This window comes from Siniperca chuatsi, linkage group LG5 (genome assembly GCF_020085105.1).
Source record: "Siniperca chuatsi isolate FFG_IHB_CAS linkage group LG5, ASM2008510v1, whole genome shotgun sequence".
Taxonomy (NCBI): domain Eukaryota; kingdom Metazoa; phylum Chordata; class Actinopteri; order Centrarchiformes; family Sinipercidae; genus Siniperca; species Siniperca chuatsi.
Window position 1 is genome coordinate 18,157,041 of NC_058046.1, and position 22,969 is coordinate 18,180,009.

The following is a 22,969-nucleotide window of genomic DNA, read 5'->3' on the forward strand; positions in this document are numbered from 1 at the left end:
CTTCAGATCACTAACTGTAGTTCTTCTTACAGAACAAACACTCCCCTGTGCCTGTTATAGCAACTACAGATCCAGTGGACAGAGAGATAGAATATACTCCTACAAAAGCACCGTATGACCCCCGCTGGATGCTGGCCGGGAGACCTCATCCAAGTGAGTGTCAAGACGCGATTTTATCTCTGAAAGAGTTGAATTTGGTAATCAGCCTAGTTAATTTCCTTTTTGTCTGCCTCTGTGTCATTAGCGGGGAAAGGTGCCTGGCAGAGTGGTTTCTTCGACCACGGCTCTTTCATGGAGATCATGGGGTCTTGGGCTCAGACAGTGGTAGTGGGCAGAGCACGGTAAATCTGTTTACACTCAATGTACGCACTCGTAAAATGGTGTGTTTTTTTTTAAACCCTACACGTAAATTGATTAATAATTCTATTGAATGAAAACAGGTTAGGAGGAATTCCACTTGGTGTCATTGCTGTTGAAACACGCACAGTTGAGTTCACAGTCCCGGCAGATCCAGCAAACCTGGATTCAGAATCCAAAGTGAGTAAATCTCACCACCACCATGTTTACGATTTAAACATATTATATCACAGTTTTTCACCTTTGCCCATGTTTTGTGTGTTCATTTCAGGTTCTGCAGCAGGCTGGCCAGGTGTGGTTTCCAGATTCAGCTTTTAAAACGGCTCAGGCGATTTGTGACTTCAACCGTGAACATCTGCCTCTCATGGTGTTTGCCAACTGGAGGGGCTTCTCTGGTGGAATGAAGGGTATAGCACGATACTAAACTTTGCAAAGAGACTACGTTACATGCAAGAACTTTTGTTATTAATTAAAAAAATGTGTTTTTGCCCATTTCACTCCCAGATATGTATGACCAGATACTGAAGTTTGGGGCCTATATCGTGGACGCCCTGCGTGAGTTCCGACAGCCGGTGCTGGTGTACATCCCACCACACGCTGAGCTGAGAGGAGGCTCATGGGTGGTGATAGACCCCACCATCAATCCACTGTGTATGGAGCTCTATGCAGACAGGGAGAGCAGGTACATGAAGAAATCATTTTTTTAACTGTTACTCTTTGGAGTTCCCAACCAAAGCAACAGGTGTGTGTGAGAATAACCAGTTTCTGGCTTTTTTGTTGTCTCCCTGTTGATGTTGTGCTTTCTATGTCCAGAGGTGGTGTGCTGGAAGCTGAGGGTACAGTGGAGATCAAATTCAGGAGGAAGGACCTACTGAAGACTATGAAAAGACTAGATTCAGTCTATGCTAGTCTTGTTGAGCAGCTTGGTAAAGGTTATTTCTTTCTAAACTCCAACAATCATTTGCATTTATTTTCATTTTAATTGCAATACAGCTTAAAGTCGCTCAAAGCACTTCTGTTTTCATCAGCTTCCCCAGAGCTGTCTGACAAACAGTGCCTAGAGCTGGAGTCAAAGCTCAAAGCAAGGGAGGAATTCCTGTTGCCCATCTACCACCAGGTGGCAGTGCAGTTTGTAGATCTCCATGACACCCCAGGCAGGATGCAGGAGAAGGGTGTCATTACTGTGAGTGAGCACTTCATGAACACGCTGATGTTATGATTGGCAATATGTGTGTAACATTAGATGCAGAAAATAAACTTGTATTTAGAGACGATTCAAGCATTTTAAACTTATTTTACTGTGCCCTTCGATACTCTTGACAGGATATTTTGGATTGGAAGAATGTGCGGACCTTCTTCTACTGGCGTCTGCGGCGCCTCCTGTTGGAGCAGGTGGTGAAGTGTGAGATTCTTCAGGCCAACAAGGACCTCAGTGATGGACACATGCAGTCCATGTTGCGACGCTGGTTTGTTGAAACAGAAGGAACAGTCAAGGTATGTTACGACAGTCAGAGAATACTGTCTCTGCTAATGCACTAAATGTAATGTGAACCTTGTGAATAAATGTCTGTTAAGTGGTGCACCTGAAGTAGGGCTAATAGGTCAAATTTAGCCACAAAACGTATAATTGTTTTAAATTTATGGGGATGGGGGAATAGTTGTGTGACATTATACTTGAAGAGTGATTTGTTTTACCCCTGTTAATAACTTGATCAACACTTACATACTGTAAGACTTAAAAAGCTAATACCTAGTTGTTACATGTCTAATCAATCCAGTGTCAATATTTGCCTGTGGTCTGCAAATCATGTGGTTCCTTTTGAGCACTTCATTGTTAAAACAGATCAGAGATTTAAAGGTGCTTCTGTCTGCTTTTCCAGGCCTACCTGTGGGATAATAACCAAGCAGTAGTTGAGTGGCTTGAGAAGCATTTGTCTGAGGAGGATGGCACTCGATCAGCCATCCAAGAGAACATCAAGTACCTGAGAAGAGAAAACACTTTGAAACACATCCGCAGGTATACATTTTGTGACCTATAAAGCTTATTTTCATTGCCATAAACTTATCAACACCAAAAGGCCATGTGCTGCATTTTAATAAATCTTAAAAGGATTTTAGCTGTGGAATATTAGCTTATATATTACAGCGCTACATTGTAGACATAAACCCGAACACTAGCCAAATAAGTCACAATCGCTCTATCACTTTGGTCACGTTTAGCTAAAATGGCCTAAAGAATTTAACTCTACAGCTACACTGACTGTATATCTTCATCTTAACGCATTTAGGGCAAATAAATCAAAGGTTCCCATATATTCTTAGCTGTTGAGCCCATCCCATAAGTGAAACCTCACTGAGATGCATGCTGGGCCTGTCAGGGTAATTTAACATTGATGGAGTCATGATGTTGGTATGCAACCACAAGTGAGTTTCTGATATATTAGGGGGCAGGCCATTTTCTTCATATGCAGAAATGACAGAATATACTGCAGCTTAGACCAATTTCACTATCTCTGCATTTTCACTGCTTAAAATAATTTATTCCAGCATCTTTAATAGCTACGTTTGTGATATAATTTTCCTCGTGTTCCAGCCTGGTGCAAGCCAACCCTGACGTAGCCATGGACTGCATCATCCACATGAGCCATATTATCACTCCATCGCAGAGGGCCAAGCTCTCGCATCTGCTTGCAACTATGGACAGCACCAGCACCAGTTAAGCTGAGAGGCGTATCGGGTTATATTATTAAAAAGAACAAAAACCTCTGTTCTAGTTAAAATAAAGTTTGTATTATTAATTGATTGTACTGTAGGTAAAGAGGTGGAAAATGTAAAGCTAAAGGGGGACTTATAATGCATACATGCACAAAGTGACTTATTCCTGAGTGATCACAAAACCACTACTGTGCTCTGTCTGTTGTAAACATTGCTGCGTCTTTGCTGGGATGTCATAATCTGTTCCACTCCTGACTGACAGGCAGAGAGTTTGTATTTAACATTTGTAAGGTAAGCAGTCAGTCATTTCAGCTGCTCAGTCCAGGAACTTTCTGGTTCACAAACTATGATTGTAACACACATTTCACTTGGCTGTACTTGTACATAAAGGTGGGTCAGTGTTAAATTCTGCCTCTGTGCAGTCTATTGAGGCCAGAGTTACAGTATAAAAGCTTCATGAAGTGGCAGACTTTGTATTTAGGTGCTGGTTGTCATGTTCAGTTAAATAAAGAATTTGTGTTCATCTTTGAATGTAGCTTGGACAACTGATCAATTCTTTGATCAATTTTCAAATAAAACAAAAATCAAATATTTCTGAGTCAGAAAATGGTGAGATCAATCCATTCTTTTTTATTTCTGATTTGGCTAAAAATATGAATTTATATACTAGTATTGTAATGCAGAAATGCAAATTAAGAAGCAGATGAATTTTTTTCCAATAAGCAGTTTCGTGAGTGCAGTTGTGTCATTTCACTGTTGACTCAGTCGTCCATCTTTTCATCGTTACTTTCAGTCTGTTTATGTGTCTCTATGCTGTAGTGTTTTGTGTGCTAAGACAATGTTATGAATGAGGAAGGAATAATGCAGTAATTCTTAAGACTCAGGGTTGGCAAGAGGTGGACAGTAATTGCCAAAGTGGTGCCTCAAGTGATGGCTTCATTTGCCTTACCTCTGATCAAAATATCAGCCGTGAAATTTTATTTGAATGTATATAAAGTCTTTCCTGTGTCTTGTATTCTACCAAGGACTGTTTGTTAATAAATGTCATTGAGATATTTTTTGGCAAAAGAAACTTCTTTTATTTACCCATTTGATTTTTATCATGGTCAAGTTAATGAACATAATATACATGTGACTTTGAGACACGTTAATCACAGTGTGTAAAAGAATAATGTGTGAAATCTGGATTACTCAAAGTGTTGGCACACATCAGCATTTTGGAGTGAAGTGGGTAAATACAGTCGAAAGAAAGCTTTTCTGTGGCTATAGCAATTCGAAACATTCAAATATATACAGCAAAAGATTGATAAAGTCATCACCTTCTCCAGCTGCCTTTTATAAATATAAATAAAACATCACAGCAATAATGTCTAGCACAATACAACAGACAAGAGACGGGGAGCTACAGTAGGGTAGGGCTTTAAAACGTAGAGTGAACTGTCGAAAAACTGGCGGATGCTAACTTACATCTCCACATAGTCTTTGTACTCATACAGGCTTTGAGTCTTTGCTTGGCAAAGCTAGATATTTTAATTCTTACATACTTTTCTTACAGCCACCTCTTTATTTATCAACAGTTTTAGTTCTTAATGAGCAGTTTTCTTGTGGACTGTATGTGAAATGATTTTAAAACATCCTTCTCCAAGTAGTTGCCAGCTGAATGAAGGAAAACTCTGTGATTTGTACTTTTAGTAGCACACAAGAAACCAGAATTCAGACTTTGACCTCAGACTTCTTCAGTTGGCATCCACGGATATCCACAGACAGTTGAATAAATCAGGTCGACTCTGTTTGAGACAGTTCAGCTGCTTTATAGCAGTGCGATGGGCTTGTTGTTGGCTGGTGTGACCATATACTGGGAAGACAGGGGATCCTGGGAGGTGTAGGAGGTGTAGAGGCCCGTCACTTGCACATCTGACATTGGCAGGTTCGATCCAGTGGAGACAGGAGGGAGGTTGGCTGTTCCCAAGTCACAGTCTGATAGTCGGAGGGGTGAGTTACTGAAGGTACCCAAGGCATCCAGGTTAAAGCTGTCGTCCTTCATTTCCTCCCACAGATTACCTAAGCAGATAGATAGAGAGGTTGGTGTACTGATGCAACAGCACTTTAATTATCTAGCAAACAAAAAACTGACGCTTAAAAAATATATTTACCTTGAAGGGCAAAGTCCATGATGCTAGGGTCCAGTGCATCCACCTCTGTGTGTGTATCACCATGCACACTGTAGAAATCGTCTGGTGGCTTGCTTGATTGCTGGGTGAGTGGACTGTGGGAAAGGTCAGGGACCGTGTGGAGGGGAGGTGTCTGGGCTGGGGCAGGGGACAGGGGTCCCAGGCGGGCCTGAGCCTGGAGCTGGGCCTGAAGCTGGTGGTGCTGGTGCATAGGTAAACAGGGCAGGGACAGCGTGACTATTGGCTGAGGCTGCATCTGGGCTGGAACGGGCAGCGGGAGGCCAGTTGGACAGCTGGGCAGCCGGGTCATGCCGGGCTCTAAAGCCTTACGTCTGCAGTTCTCCGGGCGGTCTGTGATCAGTTTGTCCAACTCATCTGCAGGGGAAAAGACAGATTATTAGACTAATGGCATTGTCAGTTTTTGATGACTCATTGCCTGGTTGGTCAGTAAACCTTTTACATGTAACAAAATTCATTTCTGACCAGGGTTAGCCATGCTGCGGCGGATGGCTGGGAGGTCCTTGCGTTTCCACTTCTGCATCTCTTCCTCCATCTTGTCAATTTTGGCAGGGTTCAGTGCCCATAGACAGCCCTTACGGGATGAGCTGCTCGTCTTGTTCTCCACTTTTTCAAAGCATTTGTTCAAGGACAGGTTGTGTCTGACTGAGTTCTTCCACCCATCAGGTGCAGTCTGCAGGGAGAGAAGCAGTGTACAATCGGTCACATTCTTTATCTACATGCACCCTCTCGTTTAGTCCTTTTCTGTGATATGAAGGTATGAGTATCATACCTTGAAATAAGGAAAGTGTTCCTTCATAAAGCTATAGATCTCACTGACTGGGAGGCTGCCAGTTTTGCTGTTCTTCAGAGCCATGGCAATCAAACAGCTGAAAAAAAAAACACCAGAAAAAAGCTTTATTTGAATGTAATTTAAAGCAGAGAAGGTGAAATACACTAAAGAAAATTCACAAGTTTTGGTGGATAATATTATAATTATTGTTATTAGCTAAATAAGTGAGGTCTGACCTGTAGGAATAGATTGGCTTGGGGAAAGACTTGGGCTGCAGCTCCTGTTCTTGTGGAGCCAGGCGAGGTTGTGTGAATAGACTTTGGTTGTTGAAAGAGACATTGCTATAAAGCCCACTGGTTGAACACTACGAGAACAACAAGAGAATAATGAGGAACCTTATCATTTTCACAGTTTTTTTGTTTTTTACTAGCATTTAAGTAGCATTGACGACAGAGGTCCATGTAGGTAATCCACACAAGAAGCCAAAGAAAACCAACAAATCAGCGACAACAAGAAATAAGAGTACAGTCCCAGAAATAAGCACAATCCCAATAATGGTGTTTTAATAATAATACAAATGAAATGGGCAACATATTAGACCATTATCAGAGAGCTCAGGACTTTAGGTTTCCCTCTTTACTGGCCTACATCATTAAACCCTCTGAGCATTACACAGTCTGGATAAAAGAAAAAAGAAATATAGTCAAAGGACTACCAATTCACTGTTGATCAAATCAGGCTCTTTTTTAGCTTAGGGTTTGGTACCTGTTGTCCAGTTTGGGTTAGAGAGTACACCTGCTGGGGTGCAGGCTGGTAGACTGAGGTAGGGCACTGGTACCCCGGAGAGGGCAGCCCATTCATGGAGAATGGAGACATCTGCGAAACAGATACAGGTATATTTGACAATTAACCCTATAAGCATCATAAAACATAACACGTACAGATTTCTTTTCTTGCATTGCTGTTAAAACTCACACTTCCACTGTGTGTGTTGATGATGCTGATTCCCAGAGGGCTGTGCTGCATGTTGCTCTGGAGGTGGAGCATGGAGCCTTGACCCGCTGCCATCGTCATGCTGCTCAGCTGAGCTGTGAGAGGGAACAGTTATTAGATTAAAGGAAAGTTCACCGAAAAACTTACTTTAGATATTTTCTTGTGCTATTCACCCAGATAGTTATGGTGTGATTTCTGAGGTTTGGAGATGTCAGCTGTAGCTGACAACTGTAGAATGGGGCTTAATAGTAGTTGCTTTGTGATGCTCAGAATAATATGGCTACTTATAACCATTTACAAATTTTCTTTCTTCTGCAAAGTAACAGAGAGTTGAAAGTGGTTCACAGTTAAACTGTTCAATATAAGGTCTGTGGATTGGTCTTGTAAGTAACTATTTCATTATGTTTGGAAACATAAGCTATTGGTGAGTTTTTGTGAAGTGAACTGTTTGCACTTTGATCTGTTCATCACAATATTAAGGCGAGCAGAAACTCATTGCTCAAACCTCAGCAAACCCCACCAAAACTATCCCAGTGGATGCTGAGGTTAACTGTCCCTATCTTGTATTTTCATTGGTCTTTGTCTTTCAGGATGGTCTTATAAAGCTGTGTTCATGTCTGCAGAGTCCAGAAATCCAGAAGAATCCAGCAGTCCTGATTCATCCAATCAGAGAGATGATGCTGTTTTTGAATGTTGCACTGTCCCCTCCCTGTCACCTCACCTGTCTGTTGCTCCAACAAGCTGCCCTGGGAGGGCCCATTACTGTGGCCTCGGCTATCAGCCATCTGCTGTAGTCGGGGCACATCCACAGAGGTGAGCCATGACAGAGACTGCAGGTCCCCAGGGAGGTCCTCCTCCCTCAGCTGGGAGGGGTCCGTGGTCAGAAGCCTTCAAGAGAGAAAAAGGAGGAGGGGGGGCTTAACACGGCTGTCGGCTCAGACACACATAGACCACAAGAGGAATTTAAATCTAAACACTTGATAGTACATTTTGTCCTTCAAAGTCAAAACCACTGTAATGATTCTGAATGTGAGGAAACAGAGATGAAAGCTGCTCAGTGAAGCCGTGTATTAGCCATGCCATCCAGGATTTACCATAAGAAGATTAACTACAAGTGTTATTAAGCAGTGACAGTTTTAATCAACAATGAGAGAAGTTAAACAAGCTTTCCATTCAGAGTAAATCAGCTGTTGAGATGTTGTTGTTTTTTTCTAGGCGTGATCTTTGTTTTACTTATGGTTTATACGTGTCTGCTTATTTGCTGACGATGAATACAAATTTCAAAAAATAAAATAAATACAAAATAGATATTTAAGAATAAAAAAAATAGAAAATTTCACCTTAAGAATATTTTTCAACCCATACTTTTGTAAATGTTGTGCTGTAAACTGGATTAAATAGGCTTTCTGTTTAACCAGTGCACTGCCAGTACCAATCAGCTTTCTGTCATTACGTCTTTTATGTGGTGAGCCTCGAAGAGAAAGGAAGAAAAGAGAGGAATCCTCTTGAATCCTCTCCAGTCTTCTCTGCACACTTACTGTGCAAGGGTTTAGTAATTGGGGTCGCTATGACAACACATACTATTCAGTTACTTTGTGTGTCTGTGGACAGTGTAGGAGTATAACCCCCCCTCATACACACACACACACACACACACCAAATCTAATAAAAAAATCAACCCTGTGTCAGGTGACCATGGTCTCGCCTTAACCATTGGCTGAATCATAAGTAAACAACGCATGAGATCGTTTGAAACATGGGACAGCAGCACATGTTGCCTGCAACAGTTGGCCTTGTCTATTGAAAAATGATCACCTATTGTGTCCCAAACGACAAATCTGCCCAGTGGCACGTGGCTCTATTGTCTTCCCCAGACCCTTCGTTGATTGTCTCTGTCGTTTCTTTTCTTTACCCTGGCCCTTGCATTAATCTGTTGGAATGACAGCCCTCACATAAGAGGGACAAATAGGATGCCATCTGCTTCCCTGTCCCTTTCCAGCCTCTATCCTCACTGCTGCAACCCCCCACCATCACCCCCTGTCTTCCCTAAATGGGGAAATCATCGGAGCCTCGGGCCAGAGGGGGTGCAAACGTAGTTTGAGGTCAGGGCTCTGTGTCTGCCGTCTGAATAAGTGACATCAGTGCAGCCAGAAATCAGCAGCACACGTCCTCAAACACCTTGCATGCGCCAATAAATGATTGTGAGGGATCATCCTTTTGAAGCAGGTGGCATTGTGAAGTTTAACACCCTGCAAAGTATCACAATTTCTCAGCTGGAGCTTTGAAGTTTAGTGTACCTTTGTGAGACTAACAATGTTAAACAAAAGTACTACAAAGGTACAACTGTAGAGACTTTTTTCCTTTTTGTTTTGAATAAAAAAAGCACAGAAGTAGGTGCGTATGCACTCAAAGTGATTAAAAACTATGTGCAATATTTGCTATAGCCAGTCTTTTACACTTTTGATTCACAAATCTACTCAAGGTTGCAATTATCCATTATAAATGCCCAATACAGACTGATAGAAACTATAGAATAGATGAGACACTGGGGGGTATCCCCCACCTCCCCTCCCTACCAGCAGCATAGAAATTGTTCACTGATGCAAAACATGTTGAGCTGGTGTCTCCATGTATCATCCGAGCCTTCCCAGAGGTTTAACAACACTAAATATTGCACCTCCTCCTCCCTCCCTTCCTCCCTCCTTTTCTAATTGGGAGCCACTTGTGCATACTGGTGACCTAGAGCGCCCCGTCTCCCCCTGAGTCGGCAGGCCAAGAGGCTCAGGCTCTCCGTGTGCCGACAGCGGGAGTGTAAACAGAGCTGATGGTTTCTGACAGATCCATTCAGACTGAAAATCATTTATTCTTCAGGATTTTTTTCTCTCTCTCCTTTTCCATGAAACCCCCCATGCACAAAAAGAGCTGTCCATCCACCTTTAGATAAAACATAGTGGGGTTAGACAATTTGTTCCATGACCATCTGGGAAACACCTTAAAGGGTTTGATTAATAAAAAATACGCCTTTTATCTATTGAGGCATCTCAGATTTGATCCTGAGTATTTCTGACAATATGCAACACAAAATAACACCTTGTTTAATACTAGAAGATTCTGTAACTGTTTGTCCTAATATAGCTGAACGTGGTTTAAATCAGAAGTCTTACCTGTAGTCCTGTGGAGACGGATGATGCCCAGCATTCTCAATTATTCCTGACATCCTGGATGTAATTCCACCTTCTATCATTTCCTGGGATATGTGGTACCACTGCAATGAAATAAATGAAATGAACACACTTTAGGTTATGCCCCCTGTGAGTCTTCAAACTGAAATAAACAAGCCATGTAAAAGAAATTATTACAATATTAATAATATTGCTTCAAATAGTGTCTTCTTTAGTAAACATGGTGGAACAGCATGTGCTATTTCTGAAAATATAAAATTGCTCCATAAAAAGCAAACATTTTAAACTCAAATTTAAGGTTAAATGAAAACAAAAGTATAAACAAATTAAAATGAAAATAAAATGAATTAATAGTAGTGAATACATTTTCTGTGTGGCATCAGTATGCCTTTGTTGTAGCTGAAGCCCATTTTACTGTTTGAATGCTTATAGTTCCCCATAACTCTCACTAATTGAATTTCATAAGAAATACATAAAACAAATAGAATAATGTAGCTTGTATTCAATAAGCATTCCGTTCAAATGTTCAACAGTTTGGTCACATTAACTCAGCCAATGTTTAAATGGCTTATCATTTAGCATGTCTACAGAGAAATTATGTTTAAAGTTTAAAAATCAATACATTTTCAATATTCTCAGAAAAGAACAACATTCTGATAAAGACTGTGATGCTGAAAGAGAGAAATCATTAAAAAATCACCTGTTTTGGATGATATTTGAAGAATGTGTGAGCCGGTTGCGAGCCCCTGTACTGTATTTCACTGTGTTGCACTTGATTCTCCAAAAACCGTTTTTAAATTTCCCTCTCTGGAGCCATCCAGCGCTCTGACATGCGCAGAGGAGACTTCAACAGAGCTCCCAGTCGCCCGGGGGGCTGGAGGATCCCATGAGTTTGACAGCTGCTGTTAATGCAGTGCCTGTTAACAGTCCCGACAACATCCACACTTCCCACAACAAGTGCAGAAGTAGCGATGTGGAGATTTTATTTTTCTCTCAGTTTTTTTCGGGGGACTTGGTGTCACAGTGCGCTCTTGGTGCGCTCCTCCACTGGATCCAGCAGCAGCCAAACACAAGTTTGTTGCATTAAACGTCAGGCCATACTCCACCCAGACATTATAGTCCTCTTATTGGTTGATTATTAGAGATAAGATGATATATTTAAAGAAGTTCCCTGTCTGTCATGTGCACTTGTTCCTCCAGTGGCACACACTTGCGTCCTGTGCGTCTTAATAAAACACAAAATACATTATTAGTTCAGGCCTAAATCCTGTTGAGGCTATTTAAGGCAAAAAAAAGTTGAGTATTTTAAAATAGTTAAACCGGACTAAGCGCAATAAAAGCAAGAGAAAAAAACACCTGAGCTAAACAGAAAAAAGAAAGAAGAAGAAACCTTAAATATCCATTTTGCTCCACTATATCCTCCTGTCATGTTATTCCCAGTAAGTTCCCTCGATCAGGTCTAAGACGGTGTGAGTCGCTACTTGTGGTGGCATCTGTGTATGTGAGTGTGAACTTTTTTTTTTTAGGGAAGTGCTTGCAGATAATTTGCTTCCCGCCGCTGTGGCCGCGTCCTGCTCCTCTCATCAGTGGGAAAAAGAGCCGGGGAGGCGCGTAAGGAGGGCAGGGGGCCGGGTGGGCTGCAGCGGGAGGCGGCAAAGCCTCACACTCCTTAGAGAGGTCTACTTCAGTAAAAACTCTGTGGTTGGTAACGCATTACAGTACATTCACCAATCCAGAAAATAAGAAATCACTGTGTCACCACCTCCTCACTCAAGCTGAATTGTTAAAAAAAACACTTCCAACTGCCGATTTTCATTATAAATAATGCATTTCACTGAGTTGTATGCACAATGGCAAATAACTCATTTTGCACACAAGAACAAAATCAGTATTCCTTCGCCTATATCGAGGAAATGGGTGACAGTTTTGATGTGATTAGTCTAATTGACTTTTCTCATGTTTGAAAGTCTAAGAGGATGCATTCATGCTTAAAATCGCACGAATATAACGAGTAAGGTGGAAACGCAGCTCTCAGCGTTTGTATTTGTTTGTTTAATTACTTTTCCCACAATTTCTAGATGGTCTTCCAAATGCTACATCTCACTTCAAACTGTTTTACAATTCGATAGGACATCAAGAATGACACAAATCTTCTTGCAGTGGATGCTATGAGTGGACACTTCTGTGCTGAATGAGACAACACAAGCAGGTATGGTCTTTTCATAGCAGACTTAAATGTGAAACCTGTTCGAGGTTCAAATGTGCGGCCGGAAATTAAAGGGGAATTCCTTGGAGTCTGTAGGAAGATTGCAGTGACAGCAGTATCAGCCCCATGGGACCCTACAGATGGTAAATCCGCCTGTCACAATAGGCACAGTCAATGATTACATGCATGAACGTAACGGACAAAAACAAGACCATCCTCAGAGAGCAGATCCTGAAGGTCCTAAAGTCCGCGGGGTTATGATCTGGAAACGGGGGAGACACTGTGGTGCAGGGGGTGCTCACACTGTGTGAGATCCTGCAGGTCAAGAGTTGGTGGTGGTGGTGGTGGTGGTGATGATGATATAATTCGAATATCAGGATGACCACTGCAATGCCACAGGTTCAGCCAAAGTGTCCTTGAATAGTTTATTCATAAATTCATCTGGATAAGTGCCTCATGCAGGGGTTGGACAAAAAAACAGAAACATCTTACTAGAGCTAAATGAAGACTTTGGAATGGCCTAGTCAAAGTCCTGACCTGAATCCTATTGAGATGCTGTGGCAGTTCATGCTCGAAAACCCTCCAATGTGGCTGAATTACAACAATTCTGCAAAGATGAGTGGGCCAAAATTCCTCCACAGCACTGTAAAAGACTCATTGCAAGTTATCGCAAATGCTTGATTGCAGTTGTTGCTGCTAAGGGTGGCCCAACCAGTTATTAGGTTTATGGGGCAATCACTTTTTCACAGAGGGTCATGTAGGTTTGGATTTTGTTTTCCCTTAATAATAACAACCTTCATTTAAAAACTGCATTTTGGGTTTACTTGTGTTATCTTTGACTAATATTTAAATCTGTTTGATGATCTGAAACATTTAAGTGTGACAAACATGCAAAAAAATAAGAAATCAGGATGGGGGCGAACACTTTTGCACACCACTGTATATACATATATATATTAACAATTTCAGTAATTTAATATGCAGTAGTTAAAATATCCAACTTAACAGGACTCTGCTGTGTAGCTGTCTTTGTAATTGTGATTTACACATTGCATCTTGAATTGCTGGCACTTCAGTCATAAAGTTCAGTCAAAATGATGGAATGTATGGAAAATACAAGGAAACTGCACCGGCTATGAAGAACAAGTGGATCCTCATCCACATTAACTGCAAGACCTTGAACTGATATCTACTCCCCAACATCACAAAGTGCAGCCTTAGTAGTAGTGGTAATTCTAAAATACTACTATCTGGATATATTATATATAATAACTTGATAATATTATCATCAGGCTGACATTTACTGCAAGCGTGGACAGCTGTTAGCAGACAACACATTGCAGAAGTGTATCATGTTGCTTTTTTAGGCCTTAAATGAGAAAAAAAAAAGCTCCAGAGGTGTTAGTGGTCATTTCGGTGGCTGCAGTTTCAGATGTTGGCAAGCAAATTTCTACTGTACCTGTATCAACTGCTTCTCTTTGCTAGTGAAGTTTTCCCCTTGCTACATTACATAATTTGTTATGCAATGGAAAAGCAACATTATGAGCTTCTGGAAACTGATATCTATTCTAATAGTTTTATTGCATGGTGCTTGTATTGTTCTGTCCCTGTGTACCTGTGCATGCCTTTAGTAAATATCAGCATAATGGTCATATTATGTGGATAGGAGGAGCTGGGGATCGAACAGCCAACCCTGTGATTAGAGGAGCTGCTCTACCTCCTGAGACACAGCTGCCTCATATATATATATATATATATATATATATATGGTCAATATGGTCAAATACTTGTTTATGGCCAGGTAGTGACATGTTTAGGACTATCAAGTTAATGGCAGACCTGGCTGTGTGCGATGCATTCAGGGGAGAGCACAAGGACTCCCTGCAGTTCAGGAACACAGAGGGACGGCTCTCCTCTCTCATGCCTGTTCAGGAGTAATGGGGAAACAATGGGATCACTGCCTGAGGGTTGGCCTGTGTTTGTAGCCTGTGTTTTTGTCTTGCACCAAGTGTTTACTCAAAACACATCAGCCCCTCTGAGAACGAGGTCAGCTCACCCCTCTAATCTCCTCTGCAGGCATAGACACAGTGTCCCCCAGAACAACATGTTACCCAGAGTGACCCTCTGGTCACACAGAGGAAGCTGCTGTCAGCCATGATTAGCCAAGGCGCTGCAATGGTGTCCTGCCAAAGACTTAGTTTTCTCACTGAAGCTGCAGCCTGGATGGAGCAGAGTGTCCAACTGTCAGGCCTCAGGTTGCCCTGTCAGAGGTCAGTCAGTCAGAGATGGCTTTCAACAGGTTTCATTGGAGTTACACCTTCACAGAGGGAGGATGTCAGCATTAAGGTGTTCATTTAAAGGTGGGGTATGCGATTCTAAAGCAATACACATCTTTTTGTCAAATTCAGCGAATATCTCCTCACGGTCCACCAGCTTTCCGTTCTGTGTGCGCTGAAAAAATCTCCGGTGTTTGTACACAGCCCTGTCTCTGTAAATGGGAGATAAACAAGGTGGCTCGGACCGAGCCACACAACACTATTCCAGCCATGATTTGTGTGTCAGGTCACGTTAAATTACTTGCCAACGGACATTCAGCTTACTTTCTAGTTTGCCAAGATATGCTGTTGGTGTGATGTTAGCTATAGTAGCAGGAGAGTTGTGAGTATCGCTGTCTGGAGCTGGTTTGCTGGCTCTGGGAAACCATCTTGTCCTCTCTGGATGTTAGCGTCGCAGCAGCAACTGTTGCTAACCCACAACCTAGCTAATGTTAGTTATATTACTTGCTGTGTTGTTGTTCGCTCTATATCATGGTATTTGTCATGGCAGTGGATTTCTCCAGAATCGCATACCCCATCTTTAATGTTACATCGTATACTCATTTATGCATACCCTTCACATCTTTATAGTGAATAGGGAATTTTAATTTTTCTATACAATATTATAATAGTGTGCTAACAGAAGTTTGAAACTGAACAGTTAAACCCTTTACGTGCAGTGCAACACTGTTGTAGTTATATTGTAAACTTGTGTGTTGCATAATGACTTCCAGGCAGTTGTATTAAAGGGTCACTTCACCCAAATCATGCACACAAAAACAACAAACAAAAAACAAGCAACATATAATCTCTAGAAGTATTTGTTAAGATTTTTGTCATTAAGTGCAATGCAGTTTACACTCATGGCATCGCATTGCTACTCAGGACACTCAACTTACTGCAAAATTAGATTTGACAAAGTCAGCAGCAAATTAAAAAAACCTCAGTTCTAATTCAAAGACCTCACTGTTAACAGTTTTCACATATAGGCATAATTTTTTTTGAAATAGGTCTTTTTCACAGCAGACATGTTTGTCCCAGTAGGAAAAGCACAGGTGTTACTAATAAAGTAAGCCATGACAATGTGACAGTGAGCCAGCATACACAATACCAGGACCCTGAAACTGAAGCAGCTAAATGGTATTCAGACATCATCAATTTCATGATCATCAACCTTTTCTACTGTGACAAAATGTCTTCTGTGAAAAAGGCATCTAGTTCTCATTGGGGTTTTATTATTGTGGTGGCAAAGGTCTCGGTAGAGGAGATTTCAAAACCAAAATCCAAATAAATACATTCACTCAAGTACTGTACTTCAGTACAAATTTGAGATACTTGCATCTGACTTGAGTATTTCCATTTAATACTTCTTCTCCACTACAATTCAAAGGGAAATGTACTTTTTACTCCACTACATTTAAATGACAGCTGTAGTTACTAGTTACTTTACAGATTAAGATTTTATATACAAAACATATGATCAGTTTATAAAATATGATGCATTGTTATGGATTATACAAAATTTAAAAAATTATCTTTTTTTTTAAATCTATATAAATATACATATATTGTATAATAGTATAACAGGGGCCATTTTTCACTTTTCCTTTTGATACTTTAAGTACATTTTGCTAATAATACTTACGTACTTTTACTTAAGTAATATTTTCAATGTAGGATTTTTACTTGTGATGGAGTATTTTGTTTTACTTAAGTAAAGGATCTGAATATTTCTTTCTAGACTTCAAAACCTTGAGTTTTCACTATTAGCCATCAGTTTGCATCAAGCTGAACAATGGAGAGGTTGAGCTGCAGCTGACGTTTTACGCACTCACAGAGTTTTGGTCAATATTGGTCAAGCAGAAATGCCCCTGCAGGTCCCATCATACCATTTTCTCTCCTACATGGCAGACGACTTCTCCAGACAGACCGCTGGACTTCACAATCCTATTGTCCTGAAGGATCAGAAAACCATATCTCGAAGGTTTAGAGAGGTCAATGGTGTTGACCTCTGAGTGACCTGTGGCAACACCAAAGCCTCTGGTCTGAGGTGAGATCAGTCCTTTTCAGTGCCCTAAAGGGTAAAGATGGAGCAAAAGTCCTCTTCTTTTTCACAGCCGATTGAGTGTAAAAGAGCCTAATTTCCAAAAGAGCTCTCAGTAACTTTTTTATGTGTCAGTGCAGGCACATGGTGTCCCCTAAGGATGGCACTCAGTCACCCCTAAGTCAAGTTGTCTAATTACTGTGCATTTAGTTTTAGCACTGACCTTTGAGGGGTTATCCAAGCTGACAAACATTTTATTTCTGGTGTGTAAGCGGGTATTGTGTAAAGAAAATTGTCAAATCAAGTGTAATGCAATGAAATATTTAAAGGTACAGTACATCAAAAATGGGACGGAATAAGAAACCACAATCACAAGAGGGACGTGATGATGTTATATATCCTTCTCATCTCTTAAGCAAGATATAAATAATATCTAAGTAAAAAAAATGTCCAATGTGGGGTGTGAAGCAACCTCACTGACCCAGCATTTTGGTACTGAAATGATGACGGGGCCCAGGCTTCGTTACGCTGCTCTGAAAAATTAGAATAATGGACTATGAAAGAAAGATCCAAAGAAAGGGACAGGGGAAGAAAGAAGGTCTTTGGGAAAAAGAGGAATTAGATAGGAAGAGAGGGAGAAATAAAGGGAGGGAAACAGTGAAATGGAGACAAAATAAGGAGGGGATGGGGGGGCAGTAGTGGTGTGATGTGAGTGTTATCATCAGTTCTCTTTCTCAGCATGGAATCTATAATGGGAAAATCAACCTCTCTGACTCCTGTGTAATTGGATTTGCCGGGTCTCGTGCTGAATCAGAGCCCAGTGGGTAGCACAAAGCTTGTTAAGATTGGACAAGCATTGCTGGGCCGCTGGGCCAGGGGAGAGGTGGGGCGACGGCAGAGGTAACCTTGACAACTTTTCTGGAGTGGAGAGTGAATAATTCAAATACGTTGAACACTCAACTGGTCACCCATCATAGACAGTTGACTGAAAGCTTTCCAAACATTAATCAATCCATTAAGGGGGTGAAACCTGATCTTTTCTCACATTTAGGTCACGAGAGCAAAGAAAATGGACACCTGCGTTACCTTGGAGGGTGTGTGTTTTCTAATGGCGGTTACCAGGTTACAGAAGTAAATGCATTTTTACTCCCCAGAGTCTCTCTCTAAAAGGTGCAACTACTTTAAGGTCATTTTTGTACACAAAAGAAAATGGAATGGTTCTTTAGAAAATATTTGCAAGAAAATAGAATTCCTGTACCAAATCCAACTTCTAATTTAATAGTGGTATATCAACTTATATCTTATTGTTAGTAGATATGAACAGCCTTAAAACAAAGTCCAGGCTCAACACTTTCAGCAAGTGAGTCAGCAAGTGATTAAGCATCCAGTTGAAAGCAATAATTTGTCTCGATAACTATTGGAATGCCAGTTGTTTTATCACCAAATACCTACTAAACTAATGACATTTTAGGTTTGGTGCGAGCTATCAAATGTTAGCATGCTAACACACTAAGCTAAGATGGTGAACATTATACCTGCTAAACATCTGTCATATGATGTGTGTAGTGGTATGTGGACCCGAATGCAGATGACCAGGAACCGTAATGAGGTGAAGTTGCCTGATGGCTACAATGTTTATTGAGGATGATGTGGTTTACAGGCAGGTACAGGCAGGAAACTGGTAGGCAGAGAGGTAATGAACAGGCAACCCGGAAAATGGGTTACCAGCTGGCAGTGGTGGAAACAGGGAAGTGAGTCCAATGTGGCAACAGTCCAATAGGGAGCAGGCAAAGTACAAAATCCAGGATACATCCAAGGTCTAAGGGAGACAAAGAATCCAAAGCAGAACTCACGGAAGAATATCAGGGAACTGGGCAGAAGAACCAGGTACAACCAAAGTGCACCAAGCGGCAACACACACAAAGGTCAGGAACACTCACAAAACAGGGACAAAACTCAAGGCCAGAACCACACCATGTAGTAACAACAATGACCCAACACTGAACAAAGCCAGAGACCCGGACTAAATACCCTAGGGGAGGTGAAACAACGAGACACAGGTGGAAACAATCAAGGAAGGGCCAACAATCAAAACTGGAGGGAAAGCAAACAAAGACAGGAAGTACAACCACAAGACACACAAGGAGAGGGACACCCTACAAAATAAAACAGGAAATGAAAAATCCTCAAACTATAACAACATCAGCATGTTAGCATTGCCATTGTGAGCAAGCTGACGTTAGCATTAATCTCAAAGCACAGCTAGCGTGACTGAAGACTCTTTCAGTCTTTTTACTATTGTCAGTTTGAGTGGCCTTGCCAAAACTATTTTACTTTTCTGTCATTTGCAAAGATTTTAGAGAGATTAATAATTTTGATATGATGATGTACAGTGCTTGATGTGAGCTTGTTTTACTTGTATTACATGTTTTGTGTTCAAGTCTGTCTGTGTTCTGTGTTTCACCTGGCTGCAAGGCATATTTTCACTTGTGTACAACTGTGGAGAAAAGTAACTAAGTACTGTACTTAAGTACAATTTTGAGGTACTTGTACTTTACTTGAGTATATCCATTTTATGCTACTTTGTACTTCTACTCCACTACATTTATTTGATAAATTTAGTTACTAGTTACTTTGCAGATTCAGATAATTAATACAAAATATAATCAACCTATAAATTATGATGTATTATTATGGATTAAGATACCCAACAGTATATAAAGTAGTTGAAATTAGCTCCCCCTTTACGAGCTGCAACATTAAAGTGATGAAGACATTAATGCATCACTAATTATAATCCAATAATACAACATACATTATTCTGAAATCAGCCATTTTGCATAATGAGTGCTTTTACTCTTGGTACTATGAGTATATTATGATGCTGATACTTTTGTAAAGTAAATTTTGAATGCAGGACTTTTACTTGTAGCATTTCCCATTTCTACTCTGTGGCTACTTTTACTCAAGCAAAAGATCCGGGTACTTCTTCCACCACTGGTGTACAATGAAGTTAAAGTTGAAGTAGAAGGCCGGTTATAGACTTAAGGGGCACCCTGGTGGTCTCTGTTTCAAGTCTGTTCAGGGACTTTTGTTGCCCTTTTTCATTCCCCATCCCTCTGTTCCTTCAATTCCTGTCATCTCTACACTGTCAACTATCTAATACAAGCATAAAATGCCCCCAGAATACTCACTTCTGATATTTGAATGCTATCATAGGAACTTCAAGTAAAGGTTATCTGATAATTGTTTTCACCCAAGCAAAAAATTAGGTAATTGCATTTAGGCATCAACCCAGCAGCATTTTACAGAAGCCTTAAGCACTGGCAGCTCAGACTGCCTCTCAAAACAATGGTGCTCCCCTGACCAGCATTGTTACACTGAGTAATAAAGCGGTTGGTGATTAGCCTGTAATGTATCCATCTAATCAAAGATCAGTAACCAGACCTAGACTGTGCTAGCAGGGAGAAGGAGACTGGGGGCTTTTTGCTGTTGGTAGTGATGTAATGGAGAGAGAGAGAAGGGGTTGGTTGGATTGGTGTGGTTTGGATCTTGTTTCTGTATCGTTATGTTACACTCAGTAGAGCAGTAGATACCCAGGTAAGCACTGAATAAGATCTCTCTGTCCCTCCACCTCCCACGGCATGAATGATTAAGCACCCGGCCCACAGTACCCTGAGCCTGAATGATGATGATGTGGAGGAGCATATTTGCACACAGGCCTCTATGCAGCATCACCAACACTAGTACGATCACATACTGGATGAATGAGCTACTAGACAAACCAGGGGAGAGGACTTTTGCCAACTGTCAACAGTTCAGTGTTTACAGGTTTACTGATTATCTCCATGCAAGCAGACACAGGAGGACATGCTATTTTTGTCTAACTTCTCTGGAGAGAAGGGATTTTTCCCCAATTTGGATCCTCACTGAGATTCTGACAGCAGAATAATACAACTTCAGAAATGCAGGTTTGAGTTTTCTTTTGCACTGTAAAAAATTGTAATGTGTTCTTTTTGTCACCTATATACGATATAGTTTAGACTATACTGTGGGTGCTGTCAAAGAGTTTCAAAGTTGGTACAGGAAGCTTGATAGTCCCATTGTCCCAAGGCTATGGGCTTGGGACAATGAATAAGATGACTGATCATCACCTCAGTTTTTTTTGGACATTTTGGGAAATATGCTTTCTGGCGGAGAGATAGATAAAAAGATGGATACCACTGTCATACCCAGTTAAACATGAAACTACAGCCAGTAGCTGGTTAGCTTAGCTTAGCACAAAGACTGGAAACAGAGGGAAACAGCTAGCCTGGATCAGTTTGAAGGTAACAAAATCTGCCTACCAGCTCCTCTAACGCTCACTAATTAACATGTTTTATTTTGTTTGTTTAATCTGTACAAAAACTAAAGTGTAAAACAATGACAATATGCTAGCTGATTTTACAATTTCCAATCTTTTGCTAAGCTTAGATAACCGGCTGCTGACTGTAGCTTCACATTTAATGTACAGATATGAGAATGGTATCCATCTTCTCATTTAATTTTCTGCCAGAAAGTGAATAAGTGTATTTCCCAAAATGTTGAACTATTGCTTCAAGATGCTTTTGGGAAACAGAGCCCTGGTCAGTATAACCTCAGCTGAACCAAAACTAAAAACAGCGTTGGAGTCTCTCCTTTAGCTGTTGTGACTTCCAAGGACCTTTCGAGTTAAGTGGAGATATTACCAACACATGAGATAATCAGACAGAAGCCTCTTGAAGAGGAAGATAAACTTTCCTGTTACTTGGTTGGTGAATTGCTGCCTCTTAGCAGCTAACCTCCCTCCCTCCCGCCCTAAAGCTACCTCTGCTTCTCACACAGATGAGGTCAGTCTGTCTCAGGCAACACTGACACTCAAGACCAAGATGAGGGACCATCTCTTAATTAAAATACAATTGGTTGCGCTCTTGAGGTAGCAAGGCAATTCACCTGATCTGACAATGACTTAGTGGACTCATTACATAATCATTCTTTCCGCTGTGCATCAGAATGGGCTGTCGATTGTTAAATTATAACTAGAATTACAATCCAGTCCATCTGGTTTCTATTATATAAAGCTACAAATAACACATGCATGAGGAGAACGTTTTTCTATAGCCAGGTGCTTTCTTCAACTCAGGCTTTCTTGTCCTCCTGGACTGAGAACGCCCATTCAGTGTTCAGCCTTTCTAGCGCAGTGTCTTTAGAAACACTTTTGCATGCTGCAGACAGCTTTCTTAAAAAAGAAATACCTGCACCAAAGGAAACCTGAATGGAAAACAACAAACCTTTAGAGTTTGTCAATGCACTGAATGAAAACCTAAAACATTAGCATTTTTATCACCACTGAATTCATTAATCCTCTTCTTGACAGGAGCTTATCTGTTCATGTTATTACTTGTAATACTGTATGGCAGATCCCTAAGTCACGCTGTCCCAGCATATTGTCTGCTTGTGCTGCCCTGAGAGAAGTTTGTTCCCATGAAGAAAGGGGGTGTCACAGATACCCCACACCAGCACCACTACCATCACACTGCCAGATTGATTCTGACGTCCAAAAAAGGGTTCCTTCAATGATATTGTTCACCTGTCTCATTGGCTTAAAGTGGTTGGCTGGGAGGGAGGAGGGGGGTGGCTATGGGAAGGGGGTCGGTGAGGGTTATTGGTGGGGACACGGGGTGAGGGGTATTGTTGAGGAGAGGGGTGAGAGCATTGGGGGTGCGGGGCTGACAGGTGGAAAAAAACACTCTCATCTGACTAGCCTCCTCTATCCTTCCATGGGGCCCCGTGTGAGCAAAGTAATGAAGTCCAAATTACAGCACAGGATTGCTAAGAACAAGCCTCTATTGTTCGCCCTCGGGGCACACTAAATGAGTGTCACAGCAAGCAGCGGGGCACAGACCGTTACTGCACTATTTAGTCTGTCCTGTTGTCTCAAGACGGCCCCGTTTCAGAGGTTCTCAGATCAGACAAATACTGCTCCCCTCCTCCCCCCTCCTTCGCCTTCACCCTTCCTCTGTACAGCCAACCCCTCCCCAACTCCTCACCCCGAAATAGGCCAAATCTCCTCTATTGTGTTTCGACTGCCTAGTGTGAAATTCACTGTGACGTTAAATGTTTTCTAATGAATAATTACTGAATGGATATGCAGGGGGAATTTGTGTAATGGATTGTA

At 41.3% G+C, this 22,969-nt stretch overlaps 2 protein-coding genes across 12 annotated transcripts in view; one reads left to right on the forward strand and one right to left on the reverse strand.

Annotated features, from left to right (window-relative positions):
* Nucleotides 1-4,127, forward strand: part of acacb (acetyl-CoA carboxylase beta) — a 22,234-nt gene extending 18,107 nt beyond the window's left edge. For 7 of the 10 annotated variants that reach the window (XM_044196864.1, XM_044196862.1, XM_044196861.1 and 4 more), the window contains 10 exons: nt 33-153; nt 245-341; nt 441-537; nt 629-764; nt 862-1,039; nt 1,171-1,289; nt 1,386-1,540; nt 1,681-1,851; nt 2,238-2,374; nt 2,951-4,127. In XM_044196864.1, the coding sequence (XP_044052799.1) occupies nt 33-153; nt 245-341; nt 441-537; nt 629-764; nt 862-1,039; nt 1,171-1,289; nt 1,386-1,540; nt 1,681-1,851; nt 2,238-2,374; nt 2,951-3,077 (1,338 nt within the window). In that variant the 3' untranslated portion in view covers nt 3,078-4,127. Of the gene's footprint in view, nt 1-32; nt 154-244; nt 363-440; nt 538-628; nt 765-861; nt 1,040-1,170; nt 1,290-1,385; nt 1,541-1,680; nt 1,852-2,237; nt 2,375-2,950 lie in introns of those variants that run through there. The other 3 variants (XM_044196863.1, XM_044196865.1, XR_006378072.1) reach the window with 2 other exon arrangements.
* On the reverse strand, nt 4,128-11,742 carry foxn4 (forkhead box N4). 2 transcript variants are annotated; one of them, XM_044196875.1, is made up of 11 exons: nt 11,599-11,741; nt 10,909-11,433; nt 10,191-10,291; nt 7,748-7,914; nt 7,009-7,121; nt 6,799-6,909; nt 6,270-6,397; nt 6,034-6,130; nt 5,727-5,934; nt 5,226-5,618; nt 4,128-5,133 (listed from the first exon to the last, which is right to left on the reverse strand). In XM_044196875.1, the coding sequence occupies exons 3-11, from the start codon at nt 10,268-10,270 to the stop codon at nt 4,883-4,885; spliced, it is 1,548 nt and encodes a 515-aa protein (XP_044052810.1). In that variant the 5' UTR covers nt 10,271-10,291; nt 10,909-11,433; nt 11,599-11,741; the 3' UTR covers nt 4,128-4,882. The 2 variants fall into 2 exon arrangements, with proteins under 2 accessions (XP_044052810.1, XP_044052809.1); XM_044196874.1 differs by having other exon boundaries at nt 10,909-11,742.
* Nucleotides 11,743-22,969: the final 11,227 nt, after the last annotated feature.

Bases quoted from the DNA above. Each gene is read 5' to 3' on its own strand.
- foxn4 (XM_044196874.1), bottom strand. From the start codon at position 10,270: ATGATAGAAGGTGGAATTACATCCAGGATGTCAGGAATAATTGAGAAT. The intron at 7,915-10,190 runs GTAAGACTTCTG...TCTCTCTTGAAG, and splicing joins CCGTCTCCACAGGACTACAG to GCTTCTGACCACGGACCCCT. The intron at 5,619-5,726 runs GTCAGAAATGAA...TTTCCCCTGCAG, and splicing joins CCGCAGCATGGCTAACCCTG to ATGAGTTGGACAAACTGATC.